Source organism: Oncorhynchus mykiss, chromosome 12 (genome assembly GCF_057628025.1).
Source record: "Oncorhynchus mykiss isolate SJ-2025 chromosome 12, ASM5762802v1, whole genome shotgun sequence".
Lineage (NCBI taxonomy): Eukaryota > Metazoa > Chordata > Actinopteri > Salmoniformes > Salmonidae > Oncorhynchus > Oncorhynchus mykiss.
In genome coordinates this window covers 20,972,501-20,998,446 of record NC_143033.1, presented here as the reverse complement: position 1 = coordinate 20,998,446, position 25,946 = coordinate 20,972,501, and the positions used below count along the sequence as shown (strand labels likewise).

Genomic DNA, 25,946 nt, shown 5'->3' with positions numbered 1-25,946 from the left:
TGCAAGTAGAAATACTGGTGTGCAAAAGAGCAAAAAAGTAAATAAAAACAATATGGGGATGTGGTAGGTAGTTGGGTGGGCTATGTACAGCTGCAGCGATCGGTAAGCTGCTCAGATAGCGGATGCTTAAAGTTAGTGAGGGAGATATAAGTCTCCAACTTCAGCGATTTTTGCAATTCGTTGGCAGCAGAGAACTGGAAGGAAAGGCAGCCAAAGTGCGTGTTTGCTTTGGGGATGACCAGTGAAATATACCTGCTGGAGCCCGTGCTACTGGTGCGTGTTGTTATAGTGACCAGTGAGCTGAGATAAGACAGAGCTTTACCTAGCTTTATCTAGCAAAGACTTATAGATGACCTGGAGCCAGTGGGTCTGGCGAAGAATATATAGCGAGGGCCAGCCGACGAGAGCATACAGGTCGCAGTGGTTAGTGACATATGGGGCTTTGGTGACAAAGCGGATGGCACTGCGATAGATTAAATCCAGTTTCCTGAGTCGAGTGTTGGAGGCTATTTTGTAAATGACATCACCAAAGTCGAGGATCGGAAGGATGATCAGATTTACGAGGGTATGTTTGGTGGCATGAGTAAAGGAGGCTTTGTTGCGAAATAGGAAGCCGATTCTAGATTTCATTTTGGATTGGAGATGCTTAATATGAGTCTAGAAGGAGAGTTTACAGTCTAGCCAGACACCTAGGATTTGTAGTTGTCCACATATTCTAAGTCAGAACCGTGGTGAAGTAGTGGAAGTAGTGATGCTAGTCGGGCGGGCGGGTGTGGGCAGTGATTGGTTGAAGAGCATGCATTTAGTTTTACTAGCTTTCAAGAGCAGTTGGAGGCCACGGAAGGAGTGTTGTATGGCATTGTGTTGTATGGGATAACTGCTGTTCATACCCAGCGCAATGTAACATCGATAGTTTTAGGCTTACATGAGACAGAGATGTTAATTAGGATTAGAAAACTCTTTTTTTGCCAGGAACTCAGATGTAAACAGGAGTGGCAAGTATAAAATACCAGGTAATTATTCAAACCTACTTCCTACTGCTGCCTGGAACAATCTACCGGCAAACTACTCATCACAACCCATGTTTCTAGAGGAAAAACTAAATGAAACTGTTTTTCAAAAATACAGTGTGAACGATTCACAGTGTGCTCTCACCCATGCAACTATGATTTTGCCCTTTTCACGAAAGTGTTTGGTAGACTTTACACTACTCCTTCCTTCCTGATCTACACATTAAAATGGAAACAACCACAAAGGTGTTGAAGTAATTGAGTCCAGGTGAGGCCAATATTGCACAGCTGCGCATGATGGTGACAGGTGTGCGTAAGGAAGGGCTGCCTGGCGCCCTCGAGTGCCAGAGAGGGGGAGCGGGAGCAGCTGTGACTTCGGTGGAAACACACCACTGGTGGGAAAATGAAAATCTGTTGCCAGTTGGATGGAAACCTAGCTATTGTTGTCCTCAGAAAACATTCATCATTTTGTAGTAATACTATTGCGATTTTGACATACATTTGGTATTTGCTATTTTATTAGGATCCCCATTATCTGGGTGGCAGGGTAGCCTAGTGGTTAGAGTGTTGGACTAGTAACCGGAAGGTTGCAAGTTCAAACCCCCGAGCTGACAAGGTACAAATCTGTCGTTCTTCCCCTGAACAGGCAGGCAGTTAACCCACTGTTCCTAGGCCGTCATTGAAAATAAGAATTTGTTCTTAACAGTATTGCCTAGTTAAATAAAGATTAAATACATAAAAAATCTGCTGCGAAAGCCGCAGCTACTCTTCTATTCTTCCGCAGCTACATTCACGATACAAACTGACCACCAGCAATTGCGTCTTCAGAGGCGATGTTCAATCCAGCAACATATAATGACCTTCCTACAGTAATAAAGTACCAGAGAAAATAAAAAAGCTGCTTCCAGGATCCAAGGTCCATACCAAGTCAAACTGTGTGTGTGAGCACATGTTTTGTTTTATTAGAATGTGTGATGTGAATCCTTGGAAAAGACAGCTTTCCATGAGAATCCATCTAAATGATTTAGCATAGTGCTGTAAGACATGGGCAGAATTGACACACTGACATGGGCCACAGTCTCTCTACGATGCCAGTGCCTTCCTGCCTGCCTGCCTCACTCACTCTGGCCTGGCATGGCCTGGCATGGCCTGGTCATAGGCATCCAGTAAAAGAGTCACAGAGAGAACTGACAACCCACTGGATCCAAACCCAGCAACCTTCAACAGCTCTTCTCCCTCTCTCTCCCTCTCTGTCTCCCTGTGGCTGGAATATGACAGATATTTCTTCTGCAGTGACCCTGCTACATATTTCTGCAGATGCATATGCAACCACAGACTTGGGCCCATCTGTTTATCACTAGCCGGATTCCTGAAGCATTTGTGTGAGAAAATGCCTGACAGACAGAGAGAGAAAAAAGGCTCTCAGGATCAGTTGGGGTGTTTTTCTCTTCCTCAACAGCTGTGTTTCACTTCAGAAAATATGCATAATAGACTGGTGTCTTTATTTTTCAAGTGAGGTAAGTGTGTGTGAGTAATTAATGGTGTTGGATGCCTGCCTCTCTCCACAAGTGGTGGCGGTCGGCCTAGGCTTCACTTCAATACAGTACCCCCTCCAGTCCCTTTTCATTCCAAACTACAATCTGTCATTCTATTCAGACTTCATTATCCTTGGTTGATGATGACAGTGATGACAGTGATTCTCTCTGCCCTGTCAGCGCACAGCTGTGTTGCTACAGTAACAGTAAGGCCTTGATGAGCACAGGTGTGTCATCACAATTGTGCTCCAGTTGAGTCTTAATTATCCCACTGAGCCAATCAGAGAGAAGCTTGATTGGCATCACTCGGAATCACCAATAGAAAAAGCCTAAAGAGAGTTTTCCAGAGAGTTTGGCCCTAACTTTACTCCATTTAGTAGGTCAGTATTTCTCATCGGGGATATTAGCAAGGCAGTTCCACTCACTTAACTCAGCTTTTCCGGGTCAGTCGCAGGCCTTTTGAGAGTTCAGACCTGTGAAGAACTCACTCCAAAGCTCACAAATTCTGTCACACACTAACTCTCTCCCCCTCTTTCTATTTCTCTCTCTCTCTTTCACTCCCTGTCCCTCTCCTCCTTTCATCCTCCCTCTTTCTCTCCATGTCCCTGTACTCGATGACTCAGGCCTTAGAATTCACCACATCCGTCAGGTTGTAGAATAGGGACGATGTGGGTAGGGAGGGGTGCTACTTGGCAGATGGAGGATAATACACAGTGACACAGTTTAGGAGCCCTGCTCTTATTGCCGATAACTACACATTGTCCCTCCCTTACCCACATTGTGATGACTGGCCAGCCTTCAGGAAATACCCAAACATGGCCATGAAAAGCCCAGTGAGGCAGCAGCTGAAAGAGGAGTGCTTTTCTGGGCATTAGAATGTGTGGAACAACTCAGTACTATTATAATAGAATGACTGAGACAAGCTACTGAAAAAACAATGTTCTATTCTGACATAAAGAGAGTTTGACATAGAATATAACTTTTACTTCTAGTTATGGGCATTGTCTAATTTAGTTCACTAAGGCATCCTGATTGGTCGGCATACCTGAGCCAGATACAATACCTTCTTAAAGCAGATTTATTTTTGATTTTATTTCACCTTTATTTAACCAGGTAGACCAGTTGAGAACAAGTTCTCATTTACAACTGCGACCTGGCCAAGATAAAGCAAAGCAGTGCAACAACAACATAACACAGAGTTACACAGAGGGATAAACAAAGGTACAGTCAATAACACAATAGAAAAATATATATACAGTGTGTGCAAATGGAGTAAGGAGATAAAGCAATAAATAGGCCATAGTGGCGAAGTAATTACAATTTAGCCATTAACACTGGAGTGATAGATGTGCAGATGATGATGTGCAAGTAGAAATACTGGTGTGCAAAAGAGCGGAAAAAAACAAAAACAAATATGGGATGAGGTAGGTAGTTGGTTGGATGGGCTATTTACTAGATGGGCTGTGTACAGCTGCAGCGATCGGTAAGCTGCTCAGGTAGCTGATGCTTAAAGTTAGTGAGGGATATATACGTCTCCAACTTCAGTGATTTTTGCAATTCGTTCCAGTCATTGCAGCCGTGAACTGGAAGAAAAGGCAGCGAAATAAGGTGTTGGCTTTGGGGATGACCAGTGAAATATACCTGCTGGAGCACGTGCTATGGGTGGGTGTTGCTATGGTGACCAGTAGGCTGAGATAAGGCGGAGTTTTACCTAGCAAAGACTTATAGATGAACTGGAGCCAGTGGGTTTGGCGACGAAAATGTAACGAGGAGAGCATATGGGGCTTAGGTGACAAAACGGATTGCACTGTGATAGACTGCATCCAATTTGCTGAGGAGTGTTGGAGGCTATTTTGTAAATGACATCGTCGAAGTCAAGGATCGGTAGGATAGTCAGATTTACGAGGGTATGTTTGACAGCAAGAGTGAAGGAGGCTTTGTTGAGAAATAGGAAGCCGATTCTAGATTTCATTTTGGATTGGAGATGCTTAATATGAGTCTGGAAGGAGAGTTTACAGTCTAGCCAGACACCTAAAGCCTTGGCCAGGTCGATGGCGGTTATGATATCGTTTAGGACCTTGAGCGTGACTGAGGTGCACCCATGACCAGCTTGGAAACCGGATTGCATAGCGAAGAAGGTACGGTGGGATTCGAAATGGTTGGTGATCTGTTTGTTCACTTGGCCTTCGAAGACTTTAGAAAGGTAGGGCAGGATGGATATAGGTCTGTAACAGTTTGGGTCTAGAGTGTCTCCCCCTTTGAAGAGGGGGATGACCGTGTCCGCTTTCCAATCTTTAGGAATCTCAGACGATACAAAAGAGAGGTTGAACAGACTAGTAAATAGGGGTTGCAACAATGACAGCGAAACATTTTAGGAAGAGAGGGTCTAGAATCTAGACTCTAGATTGTCTAGCCCAGTTGATTTGCAGGGATCCAGATTTTGCAGCTCTATCAGAACATCAGCTGTCTGGATTAGGGTGAAGGAGAAGCTGGGGGGGGGGGGGGGGGGAGCTTGGGCCATTTTTCTATGGGAGGTGCAGGGCTGTTGGCCGGGGTTGTGGTAGCCAGGTGGAAAGCATGGCCAGCCGTAGAGAAATGCTTATTGAAATTCTTGATTATCGTGGATTTATTGGTGGAGACAGTGTTTCCTAGCCTCAGTGCAGTGGGCAGCTGGGAGGAGGTGCTCTTATTCTCCATGGACTTTACAGTGTCCCAAAACTTTTTGGAATTAGTGCTGCAGGATTCAAATTTCTGTTTGAAAAAGCTAGCCTTTGCTTTCTTATCTGACTGTGTATATTGGTTCCTGACTTCCCTGAAAAGTTGCATATCACAGGGACAATTCGATGCTAAGTGCAGTACACCACAGGATGTTTTTGTGCTGGTCAAGGACAGTCAATCTGGAGTGAAACAAAGGCAATATCTGTTATTCTAAATTTTTTGAAAGGGGCATGCTTACAATACAACTTAAATCTCAAATCTACTAGGCCACTTATAAGATACACCCTCTTAAGATTCTAGCAATCACTATTAATACATTTTGTTTATTAAAACAAGCTTCCAGGAATGTGGTTGATGGTGGGAGCTATAACACATCAGGAACAATGGTAATTGAGGGTGAGGAAACTAGCTCTAACAGTCCCTGCAGCTCTACTACCAAACCTCTCCTTCAGAGCAGGACAATTCATTTGGCTAATCTTCCCTGCAGGAAGTGCAATTGAAGGATTTCCTTCAACTTTATCGGTGGGTAAAAAAAGACACACAATGAGTCTGGAAAACATTTGGTTGTTTTAAGAGCTGTACATCGTATTGCTTTGTCATGGAGTTGCCATCTGTTAAGAAGGACTAAAGACATGGGGTCCCAGTGTATCTGACATTATGGGGCTACAGCTTTAAGTTCTGCTGCTAAGTAGCTCCAGCGACACAACAAAATTCTGCATTTTCAGGCTGACTTTCAGTATAAGTGTTTGTTAAACCAGTTAAGGTTACCCGCTTTACTTGACTATTTATGTTCATTCATTGGACGACAAAAAACCAGAGAGTCACTGTAGCTTTGAGTCATAACCTTTGACCCTTACCTCAGCAGCAGGGATTCCTTCTGGGGGGCGGCATTGAAGAAGCACTTCCTGTTCTAGAGACACTTCCTTTCCCAGAGGCTCCTGGTCAAACGTCTTCCTGAGATCTGGAGAAAGACAAACCATAAATAAACATTATGTAACATATCCCTCAAATGATATGGCACTGACGTCTTTGACATGGTAACTGACGTCTTTGACATGGTAACTGACGTCTCTGACATGGTAACTGATGTCTTTGACATGGTAACTGATGTCTTTGACATGGTAACTGACGTCTTTGACATGGTAACTGATGTCTTTGACATGGTAACTGACGTCTTTGACATGGTAACTGATATATTTGACATGGTAACTGATGTCTTTGACATGGTAACTGATGTCTTTGACATGGTAACTGATATCTTTGACATGGTAACTGATATATTTGACATGGTAACTGATGTCTTTGACATGGTAACTGATGTCTTTGACATGGTAACTGACATCTTTGACACGGTAACTGATGTCTTTGACATGGTAACTGATGTCTTTGATATGGTAACTGACATCTTTGACATGGTAACTGATGTCTTTGATATGGTAACTGATGTCTTTGACATGGTAACTGATGTCTTTGACATGGTAACTGATGTCTTTGATATGGTAACTGATGTCTTTGACATGGTAACTGATGTCTTTGACATGGTAACTGATGTCTTTGACATGGTAACTGACGTCTTTGACATGGTAACTTATGTCTTTGACATGGTAACTGATATATTTGACATGGTAACTGATGTCTTTGACATGGTAACTGATGTCTTTGACATGGTAACTGACGTCTTTGACATGGTAACTGATATATTTGACATGGTAACTGACGTCTTTGACATGGTAACTGATGTCTTTGACATGGTAACTGACGTCTTTGACATGGTAACTGATGTCTTTGACATGGTAACTGATGTCTTTGACATGGTAACTGATGTCTTTGACATGGTAACTGATGTCTTTGACATGGTAACTGATGTCTTTGACAAGGTAACTGATATCTTTGACATGGTAACTAATGTCTTTGACATGGTAACTGATGTCTTTGACATGGTAACTGATGTCTTTGACAAGGTAACTGATATCTTTGATATGGTAACTGATGTCTTTGACATGGTAACTGATGTCTTTGACAAGGTAACTGATATCTTTGACATGGTAACTGATGTCTTTGACATGGTAACTGATGTCTTTGACATGGTAACTGATGTCTTTGATATGGTAACTGATATATTTGACATGGTAACTGATGTCTTTGATATGGTAACTGATATATTTGACATGGTAACTGATGAATTTGACATGGTAACTGACGTCTTTGACATGGTAACTGATATCTTTGACATGGTAACTGATATATTTGACATGGTAACTGATGTCTTTGATATGGTAACTGATATCTTTGACATGGTAACTGACGTCTTTGACATGGTAACTGACGTCTTTGACATGGTAACTGATGTCTTTGACATGGTAACTGATGTCTTTGACATGGTAACTGACGTCTTTGACATGGTAACTGACGTCTTTGACATGGTAACTGATGTCTTTGATATGGTAACTGACATCTTTGACATGGTAACTTATGTCTTTGACATGGTAACTGATATATTTGACATGGTAACTGACGTCTTTGACATGGTAACTGATGTCTTTGACATGGTAACTGATGTCTTTGACATGGTAACTGATGTCTTTGATATGGTAACTGATATCTTTGACATGGTAAACTGATGTCTTTGACATGGTAACTGATGTCTTTGATATGGTAACTGACGTCTTTAAAATGGTAACTGATGTCTTTGATATGGTAACTGATGTCTTTGATATGGTAACTGATGTCTTTGATATGGTAACTGATGTCTTTGATATGGTAACTGATATATTTGACATGGTAACTGATGTCTTTGATATGGTAACTGATGTCTTTGATATGGTAACTGATGTCTTTGACATGGTAACTGATGTCTTTGATATGGTAACTGATGTCTTTGATATGGTAACTGATGTCTTTGACATGGTAACTGATGTCTTTGACATGGTAACTGACGTCTTTGACATGGTAACTGATGTCTTTGACATGGTAACTGACGTCTTTGATATGGTAACTGATGTCTTTGATATGGTAACTGATATATTTGACATGGTAACTGATGTCTTTGACATGGTAATTGATGTCTTTGACATGGTAACTGACATCTTTGACATGGTAACTGATGTCTTTGATATGGTAACTGATATATTTGACATGGTAACTGATGTCTTTGACATGGTAACTGATGTCTTTGACATGGTAACTGACATCTTTGGCATGGTAACTGATGTCTTTGATATGGTAACTGATATATTTGACATGGTAACTTATGTCTTTGACATGGTAACTGATGTCTTTGACATGGTAACTGATTTCTTTGACATGGTAACTGATGCCTTTGACATGGTAACTGATATATTTGACATGGTAACTAATGTCTTTGACATGGTAACTGATGTCTTTGACATGGTAACTGATGTCTTTGACATGGTAACTGATGTCTTTGACATGGTAACTGATATATTTGACATGGTAACTGATGTCTTTGACATGGTAACTGATGTCTTTGACATGGTAACTGATATCTTTGATATGGTAAATGATGTCTTTGATATGGTAACTGATATATTTGACATGGTAACTGATATATTTGACATGGTAACTGATATATTTGACATGGTAACTGATATATTTGATATGGTAACTGATATATTTGACATGGTAACTGATGTCTTTGACATGGTAACTGATATATTTGACATGGTAACTGATGTCTTTGATATGGTAACTGACGTCTTTGACATGGTAACTGATATATTTGACATGGTAACTGATGTCTTTGACATGGTAACTGATATATTTGACATGGTAACTGATATATTTGATATGGTAACTGATATATTTGACATGGTAACTGATGTCTTTGACATGGTAACTGATATATTTGACATGGTAACTGATATATTTGATATGGTAACTGATATATTTGACATGGTAACTGATATATTTGATATGGTAACTGATATATTTGACATGGTAACTGATGTCTTTGACATGGTAACTGATATATTTGACATGGTAACTGATGTCTTTGATATGGTAACTGACGTCTTTGACATGGTAACTGATATATTTGACATGGTAACTGATATATTTGATATGGTAACTGATATATTTGACATGGTAACTGATATATTTGATATGGTAACTGATGTCTTTGACATGGTAACTGATGTCTTTGACATGGTAACTGACATCTTTGATATGGTAACTGAAATATTTGACATGGTAACTGATATATTTGATATGGTAACTGATATATTTGACATGGTAACTGATGTCTTTGACATGGTAACTGATGTCTTTGACATGGTAACTGACATCTTTGACATGGTAACTGATATATTTGACATGGTAACTGATATATTTGATATGGTAACTGATATATTTGTCATGGTAACTGATATATTTGATATGGTAACTGATATATTTGACATGGTAACTGATATATTTGATATGGTAACTGATGTCTTTGACATGGTAACTGATATATTTGACATGGTAACTGATATATTTGACATGGTAACTGATGTCTTTGACATAGTAACTGATATATTTGACATGGTAACTGATGTCTTTGATATGGTAACTGACGTCTTTGACATGGTAACTTATGTCTTTGACATGGTAACTGATATATTTGACATGGTAACTGATAGCTTTGACATGGTAACTGATGTCTTTGACATGGTAACTGATGTCTTCGACATGGTAACTGATGTCTTTGACATGGTAACTGATATATTTGACATGGTAACTGATGTCTTTGACATGGTAACTGATGTCTTTGACATGGTAACTGATGTCTTTGACATGGTAACTCATGTCTTTGACATGGTAACTGATGTCTTTGACATGGTAACTGATATATTTGACATGGTAACTGATGTCTTTGACATGGTAACTGATGTCTTTGACATGGTAACTGATATCTTTGATATGGTAAATGATGTCTTTGATATGGTAACTGATATATTTGACATGGTAACTGATATATTTGACATGGTAACTGATATATTTGACATGGTAACTGATATATTTGATATGGTAACTGATATATTTGACATGGTAACTGATGTCTTTGACATGGTAACTGATATATTTGACATGGTAACTGATGTCTTTGATATGGTAACTGACGTCTTTGACATGGTAACTGATATATTTGACATGGTAACTGACGTCTTTGACATGGAAACTGATATATTTGACATGGTAACTGATATATTTGATATGGTAACTGATATATTTGACATGGTAACTGATATATTTGATATGGTAACTGATATATTTGACATGGTAACTGATGTCTTTGACATGGTAACTGATATATTTGACATGGTAACTGATGTCTTTGATATGGTAACTGACGTCTTTGACATGGTAACTGATATATTTGACATGGTAACTGATATATTTGATATGGTAACTGATATATTTGACATGGTAACTGATATATTTGATATGGTAACTGATATATTTGACATGGTAACTGATGTCTTTGTCATGGTAACTGATATATTTGACATGGTAACTGATATATTTGATATGGTAACTGATGTCTTTGACATGGTAACTGATATATTTGACATGGTAACTGATATATTTGACATGGTAACTGATGTCTTTGACATGGTAACTGATATATTTGACATGGTAACTGATGTCTTTGATATGGTAACTGATGTCTTTGACATGGTAACTGATGTCTTTGATATGGTAACTGATGTCTTTGATATGGTAACTGACGTCTTTGACATGGTAACTGATGTCTTTGACATGGTAACTGACATCTTTGACATGGTAACTGATGTCTTTGATATGGTAACTGATATATTTGACATGGTAACTGATGTCTTTGACATGGTAACTGACGTCTTTGACATGGTAACTGATATCTTTGACATGGTAACTGATATCTTTGACATGGTAACTGATGTCTTTGATATGGTAACTGATGTCTTTGACATGGTAACTGATGTCTTTGACATGGTAACTGATATATTTGACATGGTAACTGATGTCTTTGACATGGTAACTGACATCTTTGACATGGTAACTGATGTCTTTGACATGGTAACTCATATATTTGACATGGTAACTGATGTCTTTGACATGGTAACTGATGTCTTTGACATGGTAACTGATGTCTTTGACATGGTAACTGGGGTCTTTGACATGGTAACTGATATATTTGACATGGTAACTGGGGTCTTTGACATGGTAACTGATATCTTTGACATGGTAACTGGGGTCTTTGACATGGTAACTGACGTCTTTGACATGGTAACTGATGTCTTTGACATGGTAACTGATATCTTTGACATGGTAACTGGGGTCTTTGACATGGTAACTGATGTCTTTGATATGGTAACTGATGTCTTTGACATGGTAACTGATATATTTGACATGGTAACTGATATATTTGACATGGTAACTGACGTCTTTGACATGGTAACTGACGTCTTTGACATGGTAACTGATATATTTGACATGGTAACTGACATCTTTGACATGGTAACTGATGTCTTTGACATGGTAACTGACGTCTTTGATATGGTAACTGATGTCTTTGACATGGTAACTGATATCTTTGACATGGTAACTGATGTCTTTGACATGGTAACTGACGTCTTTGATATGGTAACTGATGTCTTTGACATGGTAACTGATATATTTGACATGGTAACTGATGTCTTTGATATGGTAACTGATGTCTTTGATATGGTAACTGATATCTTTGACATGGTAACTGATATATTTGACATGGTAACTGACGTCTTTGACATGGTAACTGATATCTTTGACATGGTAACTGATGTCTTTGACATGGTAACTGATATATTTGACATGGTAACTGATGTCTTTGACATGGTAACTGATGTCTTTGACATGGTAACTGATGTCTTTGACATGGTAACTGATATCTTTGACATGGTAACTGATGTCTTTGACATGGTAACTGATGTCTTTGACATGGTAACTGATGTCTTTGACATGGTAACTGATATCTTTGACATGGTAACTGATATATTTGACATGGTAACTGATGTCTTTGACATGGTAACTGATGTCTTTGACATGGTAACTGATGTCTTTGACATGGTAACTGACGTCTTTGACATGGTAACTGATGTCTTTGACATGGTAACTGATGTCTTTGACATGGTAACTGACATCTTTGACATGGTAACTGATGTCTTTGACATGGTAACTGATGTTTTTGACATGGTAACTGATGTCTTAGATATGGTAACTGATATCTTTGACATGGTAACTGATGTCTTTGACATGGTAACTGATATATTTGACATGGTAACTGATGTCCTTGACATGGTAACTGATGTCTTTGACATGGTAACTGACGTCTTTGACATGGTAACTGATGTCTTTGACATGGTAACTGATGTCTTTGACATGGTAACTGACATCTTTGACATGGTAACTGATGTCTTTGACATGGTAACTGACGTCTTTGACATGGTAACTGACGTCTTTGACATGGTAACTGATATCTTTGATATGGTAACTGATGTCTTTGACATGGTAACTGACATCTTTGACATGGTAACTGATGTCTTTGACATGGTAACTGACGTCTTAATATGGTAACTGATGTCTTTGACATGGTAACTGATATCTTTGACATGGTAACTGATGTCTTTGATATGGTAACTGATGTCTTTGATATGGTAACTGATATCTTTGACATGGTAACTGATATATTTGACATGGTAACTGATATCTTTGACATGGTAACTGATATCTTTGACATGGTAACTGATGTCTTTGACATGGTAGCTGACTTCTTTGACATGGTAAGTGATATCTTTGACATGGTAACTGATATATTTGACATGGTAACTGATGTCTTTGACATGGTAACTGACGTCTTTGACATGGTAACTGACGTCTTTGATATGGTAACTGATGTCTTTGACATGGTAACTGATATATTTGACATGGTAACTGATGTCTTTGATATGGTAACTGATGTCTTTGATATGGTAACTGATATCTTTGACATGGTAACTGATATATTTGACATGGTAACTGACGTCTTTGACATGGTAACTGATATCTTTGACATGGTAACTGATATCTTTGACATGGTAACTGATGTCTTTGACATGGTAACTGATGTCTTTGACATGGTAACTGACGTCTTTGACATGGTAAGTGATATCTTTGACATGGTAACTGATATATTTGACATGGTAACTGATGTCTTTGACATGGTAACTGACGTCTTTGACATGGTAAGTGATATCTTTGACATGGTAACTGATGTCTTTGACATGGTAACTGATATCTTTGACATGGTAACTGATGTCTTTGACATGGTAACTGATGTCTTTGACATGGTAACTGATGTCTTTGACATGGTAACTGATATATTTGACATGGTAACTGATGTCTTTGACATGGTAACTGATGTCTTTGACATGGTAACTGATGTCTTTGACATGGTAACTGATATCTTTGACATGGTAACTGATATATTTGACATGGTAACTGATGTCTTTGACATGGTAACTGATGTCTTTGACATGGTAACTGATGTCTTTGACATGGTAACTGACGTCTTTGACATGGTAACTGATGTCTTTGACATGGTAACTGATGTCTTTGACATGGTAACTGACATCTTTGACATGGTAACTGATGTCTTTGACATGGTAACTGATATATTTGACATGGTAACTGATGTCTTTGACATGGTAACTGATGTCTTTGACATGGTAACTGACGTCTTTGACATGGTAAGTGATATCTTTGACATGGTAACTGATATATTTGACATGGTAACTGATGTCTTTGACATGGTAACTGACGTCTTTGACATGGTAAGTGATATCTTTGACATGGTAACTGATGTCTTTGACATGGTAACTGATATCTTTGACATGGTAACTGATGTCTTTGACATGGTAACTGATGTCTTTGACATGGTAACTGATGTCTTTGACATGGTAACTGACGTCTTTGACATGGTAACTGATGTCTTTGACATGGTAACTGATATCTTTGACATGGTAACTGGGGTCTTTGACATGGTAACTGATGTCTTTGATATGGTAACTGATGTCTTTGACATGGTAACTGATATATTTGACATGGTAACTGATATATTTGACATGGTAACTGACGTCTTTGACATGGTAACTGACGTCTTTGACATGGTAACTGATATATTTGACATGGTAACTGACATCTTTGACATGGTAACTGATGTCTTTGACATGGTAACTGACGTCTTTGATATGGTAACTGATGTCTTTGACATGGTAACTGATATCTTTGACATGGTAACTGATGTCTTTGACATGGTAACTGACGTCTTTGATATGGTAACTGATGTCTTTGACATGGTAACTGATATATTTGACATGGTAACTGATGTCTTTGATATGGTAACTGATGTCTTTGATATGGTAACTGATATCTTTGACATGGTAACTGATATATTTGACATGGTAACTGACGTCTTTGACATGGTAACTGATATCTTTGACATGGTAACTGATATCTTTGACATGGTAACTGATGTCTTTGACATGGTAACTGATGTCTTTGACATGGTAACTGACGTCTTTGACATGGTAAGTGATATCTTTACATGGTAACTGATGTCTTTGACATGGTAACTGATGTCTTTGACATGGTAACTGATGTCTTTGACATGGTAACTGATATCTTTGACATGGTAACTGATGTCTTTGACATGGTAACTGACGTCTTTGATATGGTAACTGATGTCTTTGACATGGTAACTGATATATTTGACATGGTAACTGATGTCTTTGATATGGTAACTGATGTCTTTGATATGGTAACTGATATCTTTGACATGGTAACTGATATATTTGACATGGTAACTGATATCTTTGACATGGTAACTGATATCTTTGACATGGTAACTGATGTCTTTGACATGGTAACTGACGTCTTTGACATGGTAAGTGATATCTTTGACATGGTAACTGATATATTTGACATGGTAACTGATGTCTTTGACATGGTAACTGACGTCTTTGACATGGTAAGTGATATCTTTGACATGGTAACTGATGTCTTTGACATGGTAACTGATATCTTTGACATGGTAACTGATATATTTGACATGGTAACTGATGTCTTTGACATGGTAACTGATGTCTTTGACATGGTAACTGATGTCTTTGACATGGTAACTGACGTCTTTGACATGGTAACTGATGTCTTTGACATGGTAACTGATGTCTTTGACATGGTAACTGACATCTTTGACATGGTAACTGATGTCTTTGACATGGTAACTGATGTTTTTGACATGGTAACTGATGTCTTTGATATGGTAACTGATATCTTTGACATGGTAACTGATGTCTTTGACATGGTAACTGATATATTTGACATGGTAACTGATGTCTTTGACATGGTAACTGATGTCTTTGACATGGTAACTGACGTCTTTGACATGGTAACTGATGTCTTTGACATGGTAACTGATGTCTTTGACATGGTAACTGACATCTTTGACATGGTAACTGATGTCTTTGACATGGTAACTGACGTCTTTGACATGGTAACTGACGTCTTTGACATGGTTACTGATATCTTTGATATGGTAACTGATGTCTTTGACATGGTAACTGACATCTTTGACATGGTAACTGATGTCTTTGACATGGTAACTGACGTCTTTGATATGGTAACTGATGTCTTTGACATGGTAACTGACATCTTTGACATGGTAACTGATGTCTTTGACATGGTAACTGATGTTTTTGACATGGTAACTGATGTCTTTGATATGGTAACTGATATCTTTGACATGGTAACTGATGTCTTTGACATGGTAACTGATATATTTGACATGGTAACTGATGTCTTTGACATGGTAACTGATGTCTTTGACATGGTAACTGACGTCTTTGACATGGTAACTGATGTCTTTGACATGGTAACTGATGTCTTTGACATGGTAACTGACATCTTTGACATGGTAACTGATGTCTTTGACATGGTAACTGACGTCTTTGACATGGTAACTGACGTCTTTGACATGGTTACTGATATCTTTGATATGGTAACTGATGTCTTTGACATGGTAACTGACATCTTTGACATGGTAACTGATGTCTTTGACATGGTAACTGACGTCTTTGATATGGTAACTGATGTCTTTGACATGGTAACTGATATCTTTGACATGGTAACTGATGTCTTTGACATGGTAACTGACGTCTTTGATATGGTAACTGATGTCTTTGACATGGTAACTGATATATTTGACATGGTAACTGATGTCTTTGATATGGTAACTGATGTCTTTGATATGGTAACTGATATCTTTGACATGGTAACTGATATATTTGACATGGTAACTGATATCTTTGACATGGTAACTGATATCTTTGACATGGTAACTGATGTCTTTGACATGGTAACTGACATCTTTGACATGGTAACTGATGTCTTTGACATGGTAACTGATGTCTTTGACATGGTAACTGATGTCTTTGACATGGTAACTGATATCTTTGACATGGTAACTGATGTCTTTGACATGGTAACTGACGTCTTTGATATGGTAACTGATGTCTTTGACATGGTAACTGATATATTTGACATGGTAACTGATGTCTTTGATATGGTAACTGATGTCTTTGATATGGTAACTGATATCTTTGACATGGTAACTGATATATTTGACATGGTAACTGATATCTTTGACATGGTAACTGATATCTTTGACATGGTAACTGATGTCTTTGACATGGTAACTGACGTCTTTGACATGGTAACTGACGTCTTTGACATGGTAACTGACGTCTTTGACATGGTTACTGATATCTTTGATATGGTAACTGATGTCTTTGACATGGTAACTGACATCTTTGACATGGTAACTGATGTCTTTGACATGGTAACTGACGTCTTTGATATGGTAACTGATGTCTTTGACATGGTAACTGATATCTTTGACATGGTAACTGATGTCTTTGACATGGTAACTGACATCTTTGACATGGTAACTGATGTCTTTGACATGGTAACTGATGTCTTTGACATGGTAACTGATGTCTTTGACATGGTAACTGATATCTTTGACATGGTAACTGATGTCTTTGACATGGTAACTGACGTCTTTGATATGGTAACTGATGTCTTTGACATGGTAACTGATATATTTGACATGGTAACTGATGTCTTTGATATGGTAACTGATGTCTTTGATATGGTAACTGATATCTTTGACATGGTAACTGATATATTTGACATGGTAACTGATATCTTTGACATGGTAACTGATATCTTTGACATGGTAACTGATGTCTTTGACATGGTAACTGACGTCTTTGACATGGTAACTGACGTCTTTGACATGGTAACTGACGTCTTTGACATGGTTACTGATATCTTTGATATGGTAACTGATGTCTTTGACATGGTAACTGACATCTTTGACATGGTAACTGATGTCTTTGACATGGTAACTGACGTCTTTGATATGGTAACTGATGTCTTTGACATGGTAACTGACATCTTTGACATGGTAACTGATGTCTTTGACATGGTAACTGATGTTTTTGACATGGTAACTGATGTCTTTGATATGGTAACTGATATCTTTGACATGGTAACTGATGTCTTTGACATGGTAACTGATATATTTGACATGGTAACTGATGTCTTTGACATGGTAACTGATGTCTTTGACATGGTAACTGACGTCTTTGACATGGTAACTGATGTCTTTGACATGGTAACTGATGTCTTTGACATGGTAACTGACATCTTTGACATGGTAACTGATGTCTTTGACATGGTAACTGACGTCTTTGACATGGTAACTGACGTCTTTGACATGGTTACTGATATCTTTGATATGGTAACTGATGTCTTTGACATGGTAACTGACATCTTTGACATGGTAACTGATGTCTTTGACATGGTAACTGACGTCTTTGATATGGTAACTGATGTCTTTGACATGGTAACTGATATCTTTGACATGGTAACTGATGTCTTTGACATGGTAACTGACGTCTTTGATATGGTAACTGATGTCTTTGACATGGTAACTGATATATTTGACATGGTAACTGATGTCTTTGATATGGTAACTGATGTCTTTGATATGGTAACTGATATCTTTGACATGGTAACTGATATATTTGACATGGTAACTGATATCTTTGACATGGTAACTGATATCTTTGACATGGTAACTGATGTCTTTGACATGGTAACTGACATCTTTGACATGGTAACTGATGTCTTTGACATGGTAACTGATGTCTTTGACATGGTAACTGATGTCTTTGACATGGTAACTGATATCTTTGACATGGTAACTGATGTCTTTGACATGGTAACTGACGTCTTTGATATGGTAACTGATGTCTTTGACATGGTAACTGATATATTTGACATGGTAACTGATGTCTTTGATATGGTAACTGATGTCTTTGATATGGTAACTGATATCTTTGACATGGTAACTGATATATTTGACATGGTAACTGATATCTTTGACATGGTAACTGATATCTTTGACATGGTAACTGATGTCTTTGACATGGTAACTGACGTCTTTGACATGGTAAGTGATATCTTTGACATGGTAACTGATATATTTGACATGGTAACTGATGTCTTTGACATGGTAACTGACGTCTTTGACATGGTAAGTGATATCTTTGACATGGTAACTGATGTCTTTGACATGGTAACTGATATCTTTGACATGGTAACTGATATATTTGACATGGTAACTGATGTCTTTGACATGGTAACTGATGTCTTTGACATGGTAACTGATGTCTTTGACATGGTAACTGACGTCTTTGACATGGTAACTGATGTCTTTGACATGGTAACTGATGTCTTTGACATGGTAACTGACATCTTTGACATGGTAACTGATGTCTTTGACATGGTAACTGATGTTTTTGACATGGTAACTGATGTCTTTGATATGGTAACTGATATCTTTGACATGGTAACTGATGTCTTTGACATGGTAACTGATATATTTGACATGGTAACTGATGTCTTTGACATGGTAACTGATGTCTTTGACATGGTAACTGACGTCTTTGACATGGTAACTGATGTCTTTGACATGGTAACTGATGTCTTTGACATGGTAACTGACATCTTTGACATGGTAACTGACATCTTTGACATGGTAACTGATGTCTTTGACATGGTAACTGACGTCTTTGACATGGTAACTGACGTCTTTGACATGGTTACTGATATCTTTGATATGGTAACTGATGTCTTTGACATGGTAACTGACATCTTTGACATGGTAACTGATGTCTTTGACATGGTAACTGACGTCTTTGATATGGTAACTGATGTCTTTGACATGGTAACTGATGTCTTTGACATGGTAACTGACGTCTTTGATATGGTAACTGATGTCTTTGACATGGTAACTGATATATTTGACATGGTAACTGATGTCTTTGATATGGTAACTGATGTCTTTGATATGGTAACTGATATCTTTGACATGGTAACTGATATATTTGACATGGTAACTGATATCTTTGACATGGTAACTGATATCTTTGACATGGTAACTGATGTCTTTGACATGGTAAGTGACATCTTTGACATGGTAAGTGATATCTTTGACATGGTAACTGATATATTTGACATGGTAACTGATGTCTTTGACATGGTAACTGACGTCTTTGACATGGTAAGTGATATCTTTGACATGGTAACTGATGTCTTTGACATGGTAACTAATATCTTTGACATGGTAACTGATGTCTTTGACATGGTAACTGATGTCTTTGACATGGTAACTGATGTCTTTGACATGGTAACTGATATATTTGACATGGTAACTGATGTCTTTGACATGGTAACTGATGTCTTTGACATGGTAACTGATGTCTTTGACATGGTAACTGATATCTTTGACATGGTAACTGATATATTTGACATGGTAACTGATGTCTTTGACATGGTAACTGATGTCTTTGACATGGTAACTGATGTCTTTGACATGGTAACTGACGTCTTTGACATGGTAACTGATGTCTTTGACATGGTAACTGATGTCTTTGACATGGTAACTGACATCTTTGACATGGTAAGTGATATCTTTGACATGGTAACTGATGTCTTTGACATGGTAACTGATATCTTTGACATGGTAACTGATATATTTGACATGGTAACTGATGTCTTTGACATGGTAACTGATGTCTTTGACATGGTAACTGATGTCTTTGACATGGTAACTGATGTCTTTGACATGGTAACTGATGTCTTTGACATGGTAACTGATGTCTTTGACATGGTAACTGACATCTTTGACATGGTAACTGATGTCTTTGACATGGTAACTGATGTTTTTGACATGGTAACTGATGTCTTTGATATGGTAACTGATATCTTTGACATGGTAACTGATGTCTTTGACATGGTAACTGATATATTTGACATGGTAACTGATGTCTTTGACATGGTAACTGATGTCTTTGACATGGTAACTGACGTCTTTGACATGGTAACTGATGTCTTTGACATGGTAACTGATGTCTTTGACATGGTAACTGACATCTTTGACATGGTAACTGATGTCTTTGACATGGTAACTGACGTCTTTGACATGGTAACTGACGTCTTTGACATGGTTACTGATATCTTTGATATGGTAACTGATGTCTTTGACATGGTAACTGACATCTTTGACATGGTAACTGATGTCTTTGACATGGTAACTGACGTCTTTGATATGGTAACTGATGTCTTTGACATGGTAACTGATATCTTTGACATGGTAACTGATGTCTTTGACATGGTAACTGATGTCTTTGACATGGTAACTGACGTCTTTGATATGGTAACTGATGTCTTTGACATGGTAACTGATATATTTGACATGGTAACTGATGTCTTTGATATGGTAACTGATGTCTTTGATATGGTAACTGATATCTTTGACATGGTAACTGATATATTTGACATGGTAACTGATATCTTTGACATGGTAACTGATATCTTTGACATGGTAACTGATGTCTTTGACATGGTAACTGACGTCTTTGACATGGTAAGTGATATCTTTGACATGGTAACTGATATATTTGACATGGTAACTGATGTCTTTGACATGGTAACTGACGTCTTTGACATGGTAAGTGATATCTTTGACATGGTAACTGATGTCTTTGACATGGTAACTGATATCTTTGACATGGTAACTGATGTCTTTGACATGGTAACTGATGTCTTTGACATGGTAACTGATGTCTTTGACATGGTAACTGATATATTTGACATGGTAACTGATGTCTTTGACATGGTAACTGATGTCTTTGACATGGTAACTGATGTCTTTGACATGGTAACTGATATCTTTGACATGGTAACTGATATATTTGACATGGTAACTGATGTCTTTGACATGGTAACTGATGTCTTTGACATGGTAACTGATGTCTTTGACATGGTAACTGACGTCTTTGACATGGTAACTGATGTCTTTGACATGGTAACTGATGTCTTTGATATGGTAACTGATATCTTTGACATGGTAACTGATGTCTTTGACATGGTAACTGATATATTTGACATGGTAACTGATGTCTTTGACATGGTAACTGATGTCTTTGACATGGTAACTGACGTCTTTGACATGGTAACTGATGTCTTTGACATGGTAACTGATGTCTTTGACATGGTAACTGACATCTTTGACATGGTAACTGATATCTTTGACATGGTAACTGATGTCTTTGACATGGTAACTGACGTCTTTGACATGGTAAGTGATATCTTTGACATGGTAACTGATATATTTGACATGGTAACTGATGTCTTTGACATGGTAACTGACGTCTTTGACATGGTAAGTGATATCTTTGACATGGTAACTGATGTCTTTGACATGGTAACTGATATCTTTGACATGGTAACTGATATATTTGACATGGTAACTGATGTCTTTGACATGGTAACTGATGTCTTTGACATGGTAACTGATGTCTTTGACATGGTAACTGACGTCTTTGACATGGTAACTGATGTCTTTGACATGGTAACTGATGTCTTTGACATGGTAACTGACATCTTTGACATGGTAACTGATGTCTTTGACATGGTAACTGATGTTTTTGACATGGTAACTGATGTCTTTGATATGGTAACTGATATCTTTGACATGGTAACTGATGTCTTTGACATGGTAACTGATATATTTGACATGGTAACTGATGTCTTTGACATGGTTACTGATATCTTTGATATGGTAACTGATGTCTTTGACATGGTAACTGACATCTTTGACATGGTAACTGATGTCTTTGACATGGTAACTGACGTCTTTGATATGGTAACTGATGTCTTTGACATGGTAACTGATATCTTTGACATGGTAACTGATGTCTTTGACATGGTAACTGACGTCTTTGATATGGTAACTGATGTCTTTGACATGGTAACTGATATATTTGACATGGTAACTGATGTCTTTGATATGGTAACTGATGTCTTTGATATGGTAACTGATATCTTTGACATGGTAACTGATATATTTGACATGGTAACTGATATCTTTGACATGGTAACTGATATCTTTGACATGGTAACTGATGTCTTTGACATGGTAACTGACATCTTTGACATGGTAACTGATGTCTTTGACATGGTAACTGATGTCTTTGACATGGTAACTGATGTCTTTGACATGGTAACTGATATCTTTGACATGGTAACTGATGTCTTTGACATGGTAACTGACGTCTTTGATATGGTAACTGATGTCTTTGACATGGTAACTGATATATTTGACATGGTAACTGATGTCTTTGATATGGTAACTGATGTCTTTGATATGGTAACTGATATCTTTGACATGGTAACTGATATATTTGACATGGTAACTGATATCTTTGACATGGTAACTGATATCTTTGACATGGTAACTGATGTCTTTGACATGGTAACTGACGTCTTTGACATGGTAAGTGATATCTTTGACATGGTAACTGATATATTTGACATGGTAACTGATGTCTTTGACATGGTAACTGACGTCTTTGACATGGTAAGTGATATCTTTGACATGGTAACTGATGTCTTTGACATGGTAACTGATATCTTTGACATGGTAACTGATATATTTGACATGGTAACTGATGTCTTTGACATGGTAACTGATGTCTTTGACATGGTAACTGATGTCTTTGACATGGTAACTGACGTCTTTGACATGGTAACTGATGTCTTTGACATGGTAACTGATGTCTTTGACATGGTAACTGACATCTTTGACATGGTAACTGATGTCTTTGACATGGTAACTGATGTTTTTGACATGGTAACTGATGTCTTTGATATGGTAACTGATATCTTTGACATGGTAACTGATGTCTTTGACATGGTAACTGATATATTTGACATGGTAACTGATGTCTTTGACATGGTAACTGATGTCTTTGACATGGTAACTGACGTCTTTGACATGGTAACTGATGTCTTTGACATGGTAACTGATGTCTTTGACATGGTAACTGACATCTTTGACATGGTAACTGACATCTTTGACATGGTAACTGATGTCTTTGACATGGTAACTGACGTCTTTGACATGGTAACTGACGTCTTTGACATGGTTACTGATATCTTTGATATGGTAACTGATGTCTTTGACATGGTAACTGACATCTTTGACATGGTAACTGATGTCTTTGACATGGTAACTGACGTCTTTGATATGGTAACTGATGTCTTTGACATGGTAACTGATGTCTTTGACATGGTAACTGACGTCTTTGATATGGTAACTGATGTCTTTGACATGGTAACTGATATATTTGACATGGTAACTGATGTCTTTGATATGGTAACTGATGTCTTTGATATGGTAACTGATATCTTTGACATGGTAACTGATATATTTGACATGGTAACTGATATCTTTGACATGGTAACTGATATCTTTGACATGGTAACTGATGTCTTTGACATGGTAAGTGACATCTTTGACATGGTAAGTGATATCTTTGACATGGTAACTGATATATTTGACATGGTAACTGATGTCTTTGACATGGTAACTGACGTCTTTGACATGGTAAGTGATATCTTTGACATGGTAACTGATGTCTTTGACATGGTAACTAATATCTTTGACATGGTAACTGATGTCTTTGACATGGTAACTGATGTCTTTGACATGGTAACTGATGTCTTTGACATGGTAACTGATATATTTGACATGGTAACTGATGTCTTTGACATGGTAACTGATGTCTTTGACATGGTAACTGATGTCTTTGACATGGTAACTGATATCTTTGACATGGTAACTGATATATTTGACATGGTAACTGATGTCTTTGACATGGTAACTGATGTCTTTGACATGGTAACTGATGTCTTTGACATGGTAACTGACGTCTTTGACATGGTAACTGATGTCTTTGACATGGTAACTGATGTCTTTGACATGGTAACTGACATCTTTGACATGGTAAGTGATATCTTTGACATGGTAACTGATGTCTTTGACATGGTAACTGATATCTTTGACATGGTAACTGATATATTTGACATGGTAACTGATGTCTTTGACATGGTAACTGATGTCTTTGACATGGTAACTGATGTCTTTGACATGGTAACTGATGTCTTTGACATGGTAACTGATGTCTTTGACATGGTAACTGATGTCTTTGACATGGTAACTGACATCTTTGACATGGTAACTGATGTCTTTGACATGGTAACTGATGTTTTTGACATGGTAACTGATGTCTTTGATATGGTAACTGATATCTTTGACATGGTAACTGATGTCTTTGACATGGTAACTGATATATTTGACATGGTAACTGATGTCTTTGACATGGTAACTGATGTCTTTGACATGGTAACTGACGTCTTTGACATGGTAACTGATGTCTTTGACATGGTAACTGATGTCTTTGACATGGTAACTGACATCTTTGACATGGTAACTGATGTCTTTGACATGGTAACTGACGTCTTTGACATGGTAACTGACGTCTTTGACATGGTTACTGATATCTTTGATATGGTAACTGATGTCTTTGACATGGTAACTGACATCTTTGACATGGTAACTGATGTCTTTGACATGGTAACTGACGTCTTTGATATGGTAACTGATGTCTTTGACATGGTAACTGATATCTTTGACATGGTAACTGATGTCTTTGACATGGTAACTGATGTCTTTGACATGGTAACTGACGTCTTTGATATGGTAACTGATGTCTTTGACATGGTAACTGATATATTTGACATGGTAACTGATGTCTTTGATATGGTAACTGATGTCTTTGATATGGTAACTGATATCTTTGACATGGTAACTGATATATTTGACATGGTAACTGATATCTTTGACATGGTAACTGATATCTTTGACATGGTAACTGATGTCTTTGACATGGTAACTGACGTCTTTGACATGGTAAGTGATATCTTTGACATGGTAACTGATATATTTGACATGGTAACTGATGTCTTTGACATGGTAACTGACGTCTTTGACATGGTAAGTGATATCTTTGACATGGTAACTGATGTCTTTGACATGGTAACTGATATCTTTGACATGGTAACTGATGTCTTTGACATGGTAACTGATGTCTTTGACATGGTAACTGATGTCTTTGACATGGTAACTGATATATTTGACATGGTAACTGATGTC

The 25,946-nt window shown here is 37.8% G+C and overlaps 1 protein-coding gene across 4 annotated transcripts in view; it reads right to left on the bottom strand.

Annotated features, from left to right (window-relative positions):
- Positions 1 to 25,946, bottom strand: part of LOC110537154 (netrin receptor UNC5C) — a 267,850-nt gene that overhangs the window by 66,052 nt on the left and 175,852 nt on the right. For all 4 annotated transcript variants that reach the window (XM_036937159.2, XM_090191973.1, XM_036937158.2 and 1 more), the window contains one exon: positions 6,121 to 6,224. In XM_036937159.2, the coding sequence (XP_036793054.2) occupies positions 6,121 to 6,224 (104 nt within the window). The remainder of the gene's footprint in view (positions 1 to 6,120; positions 6,225 to 25,946) is intronic.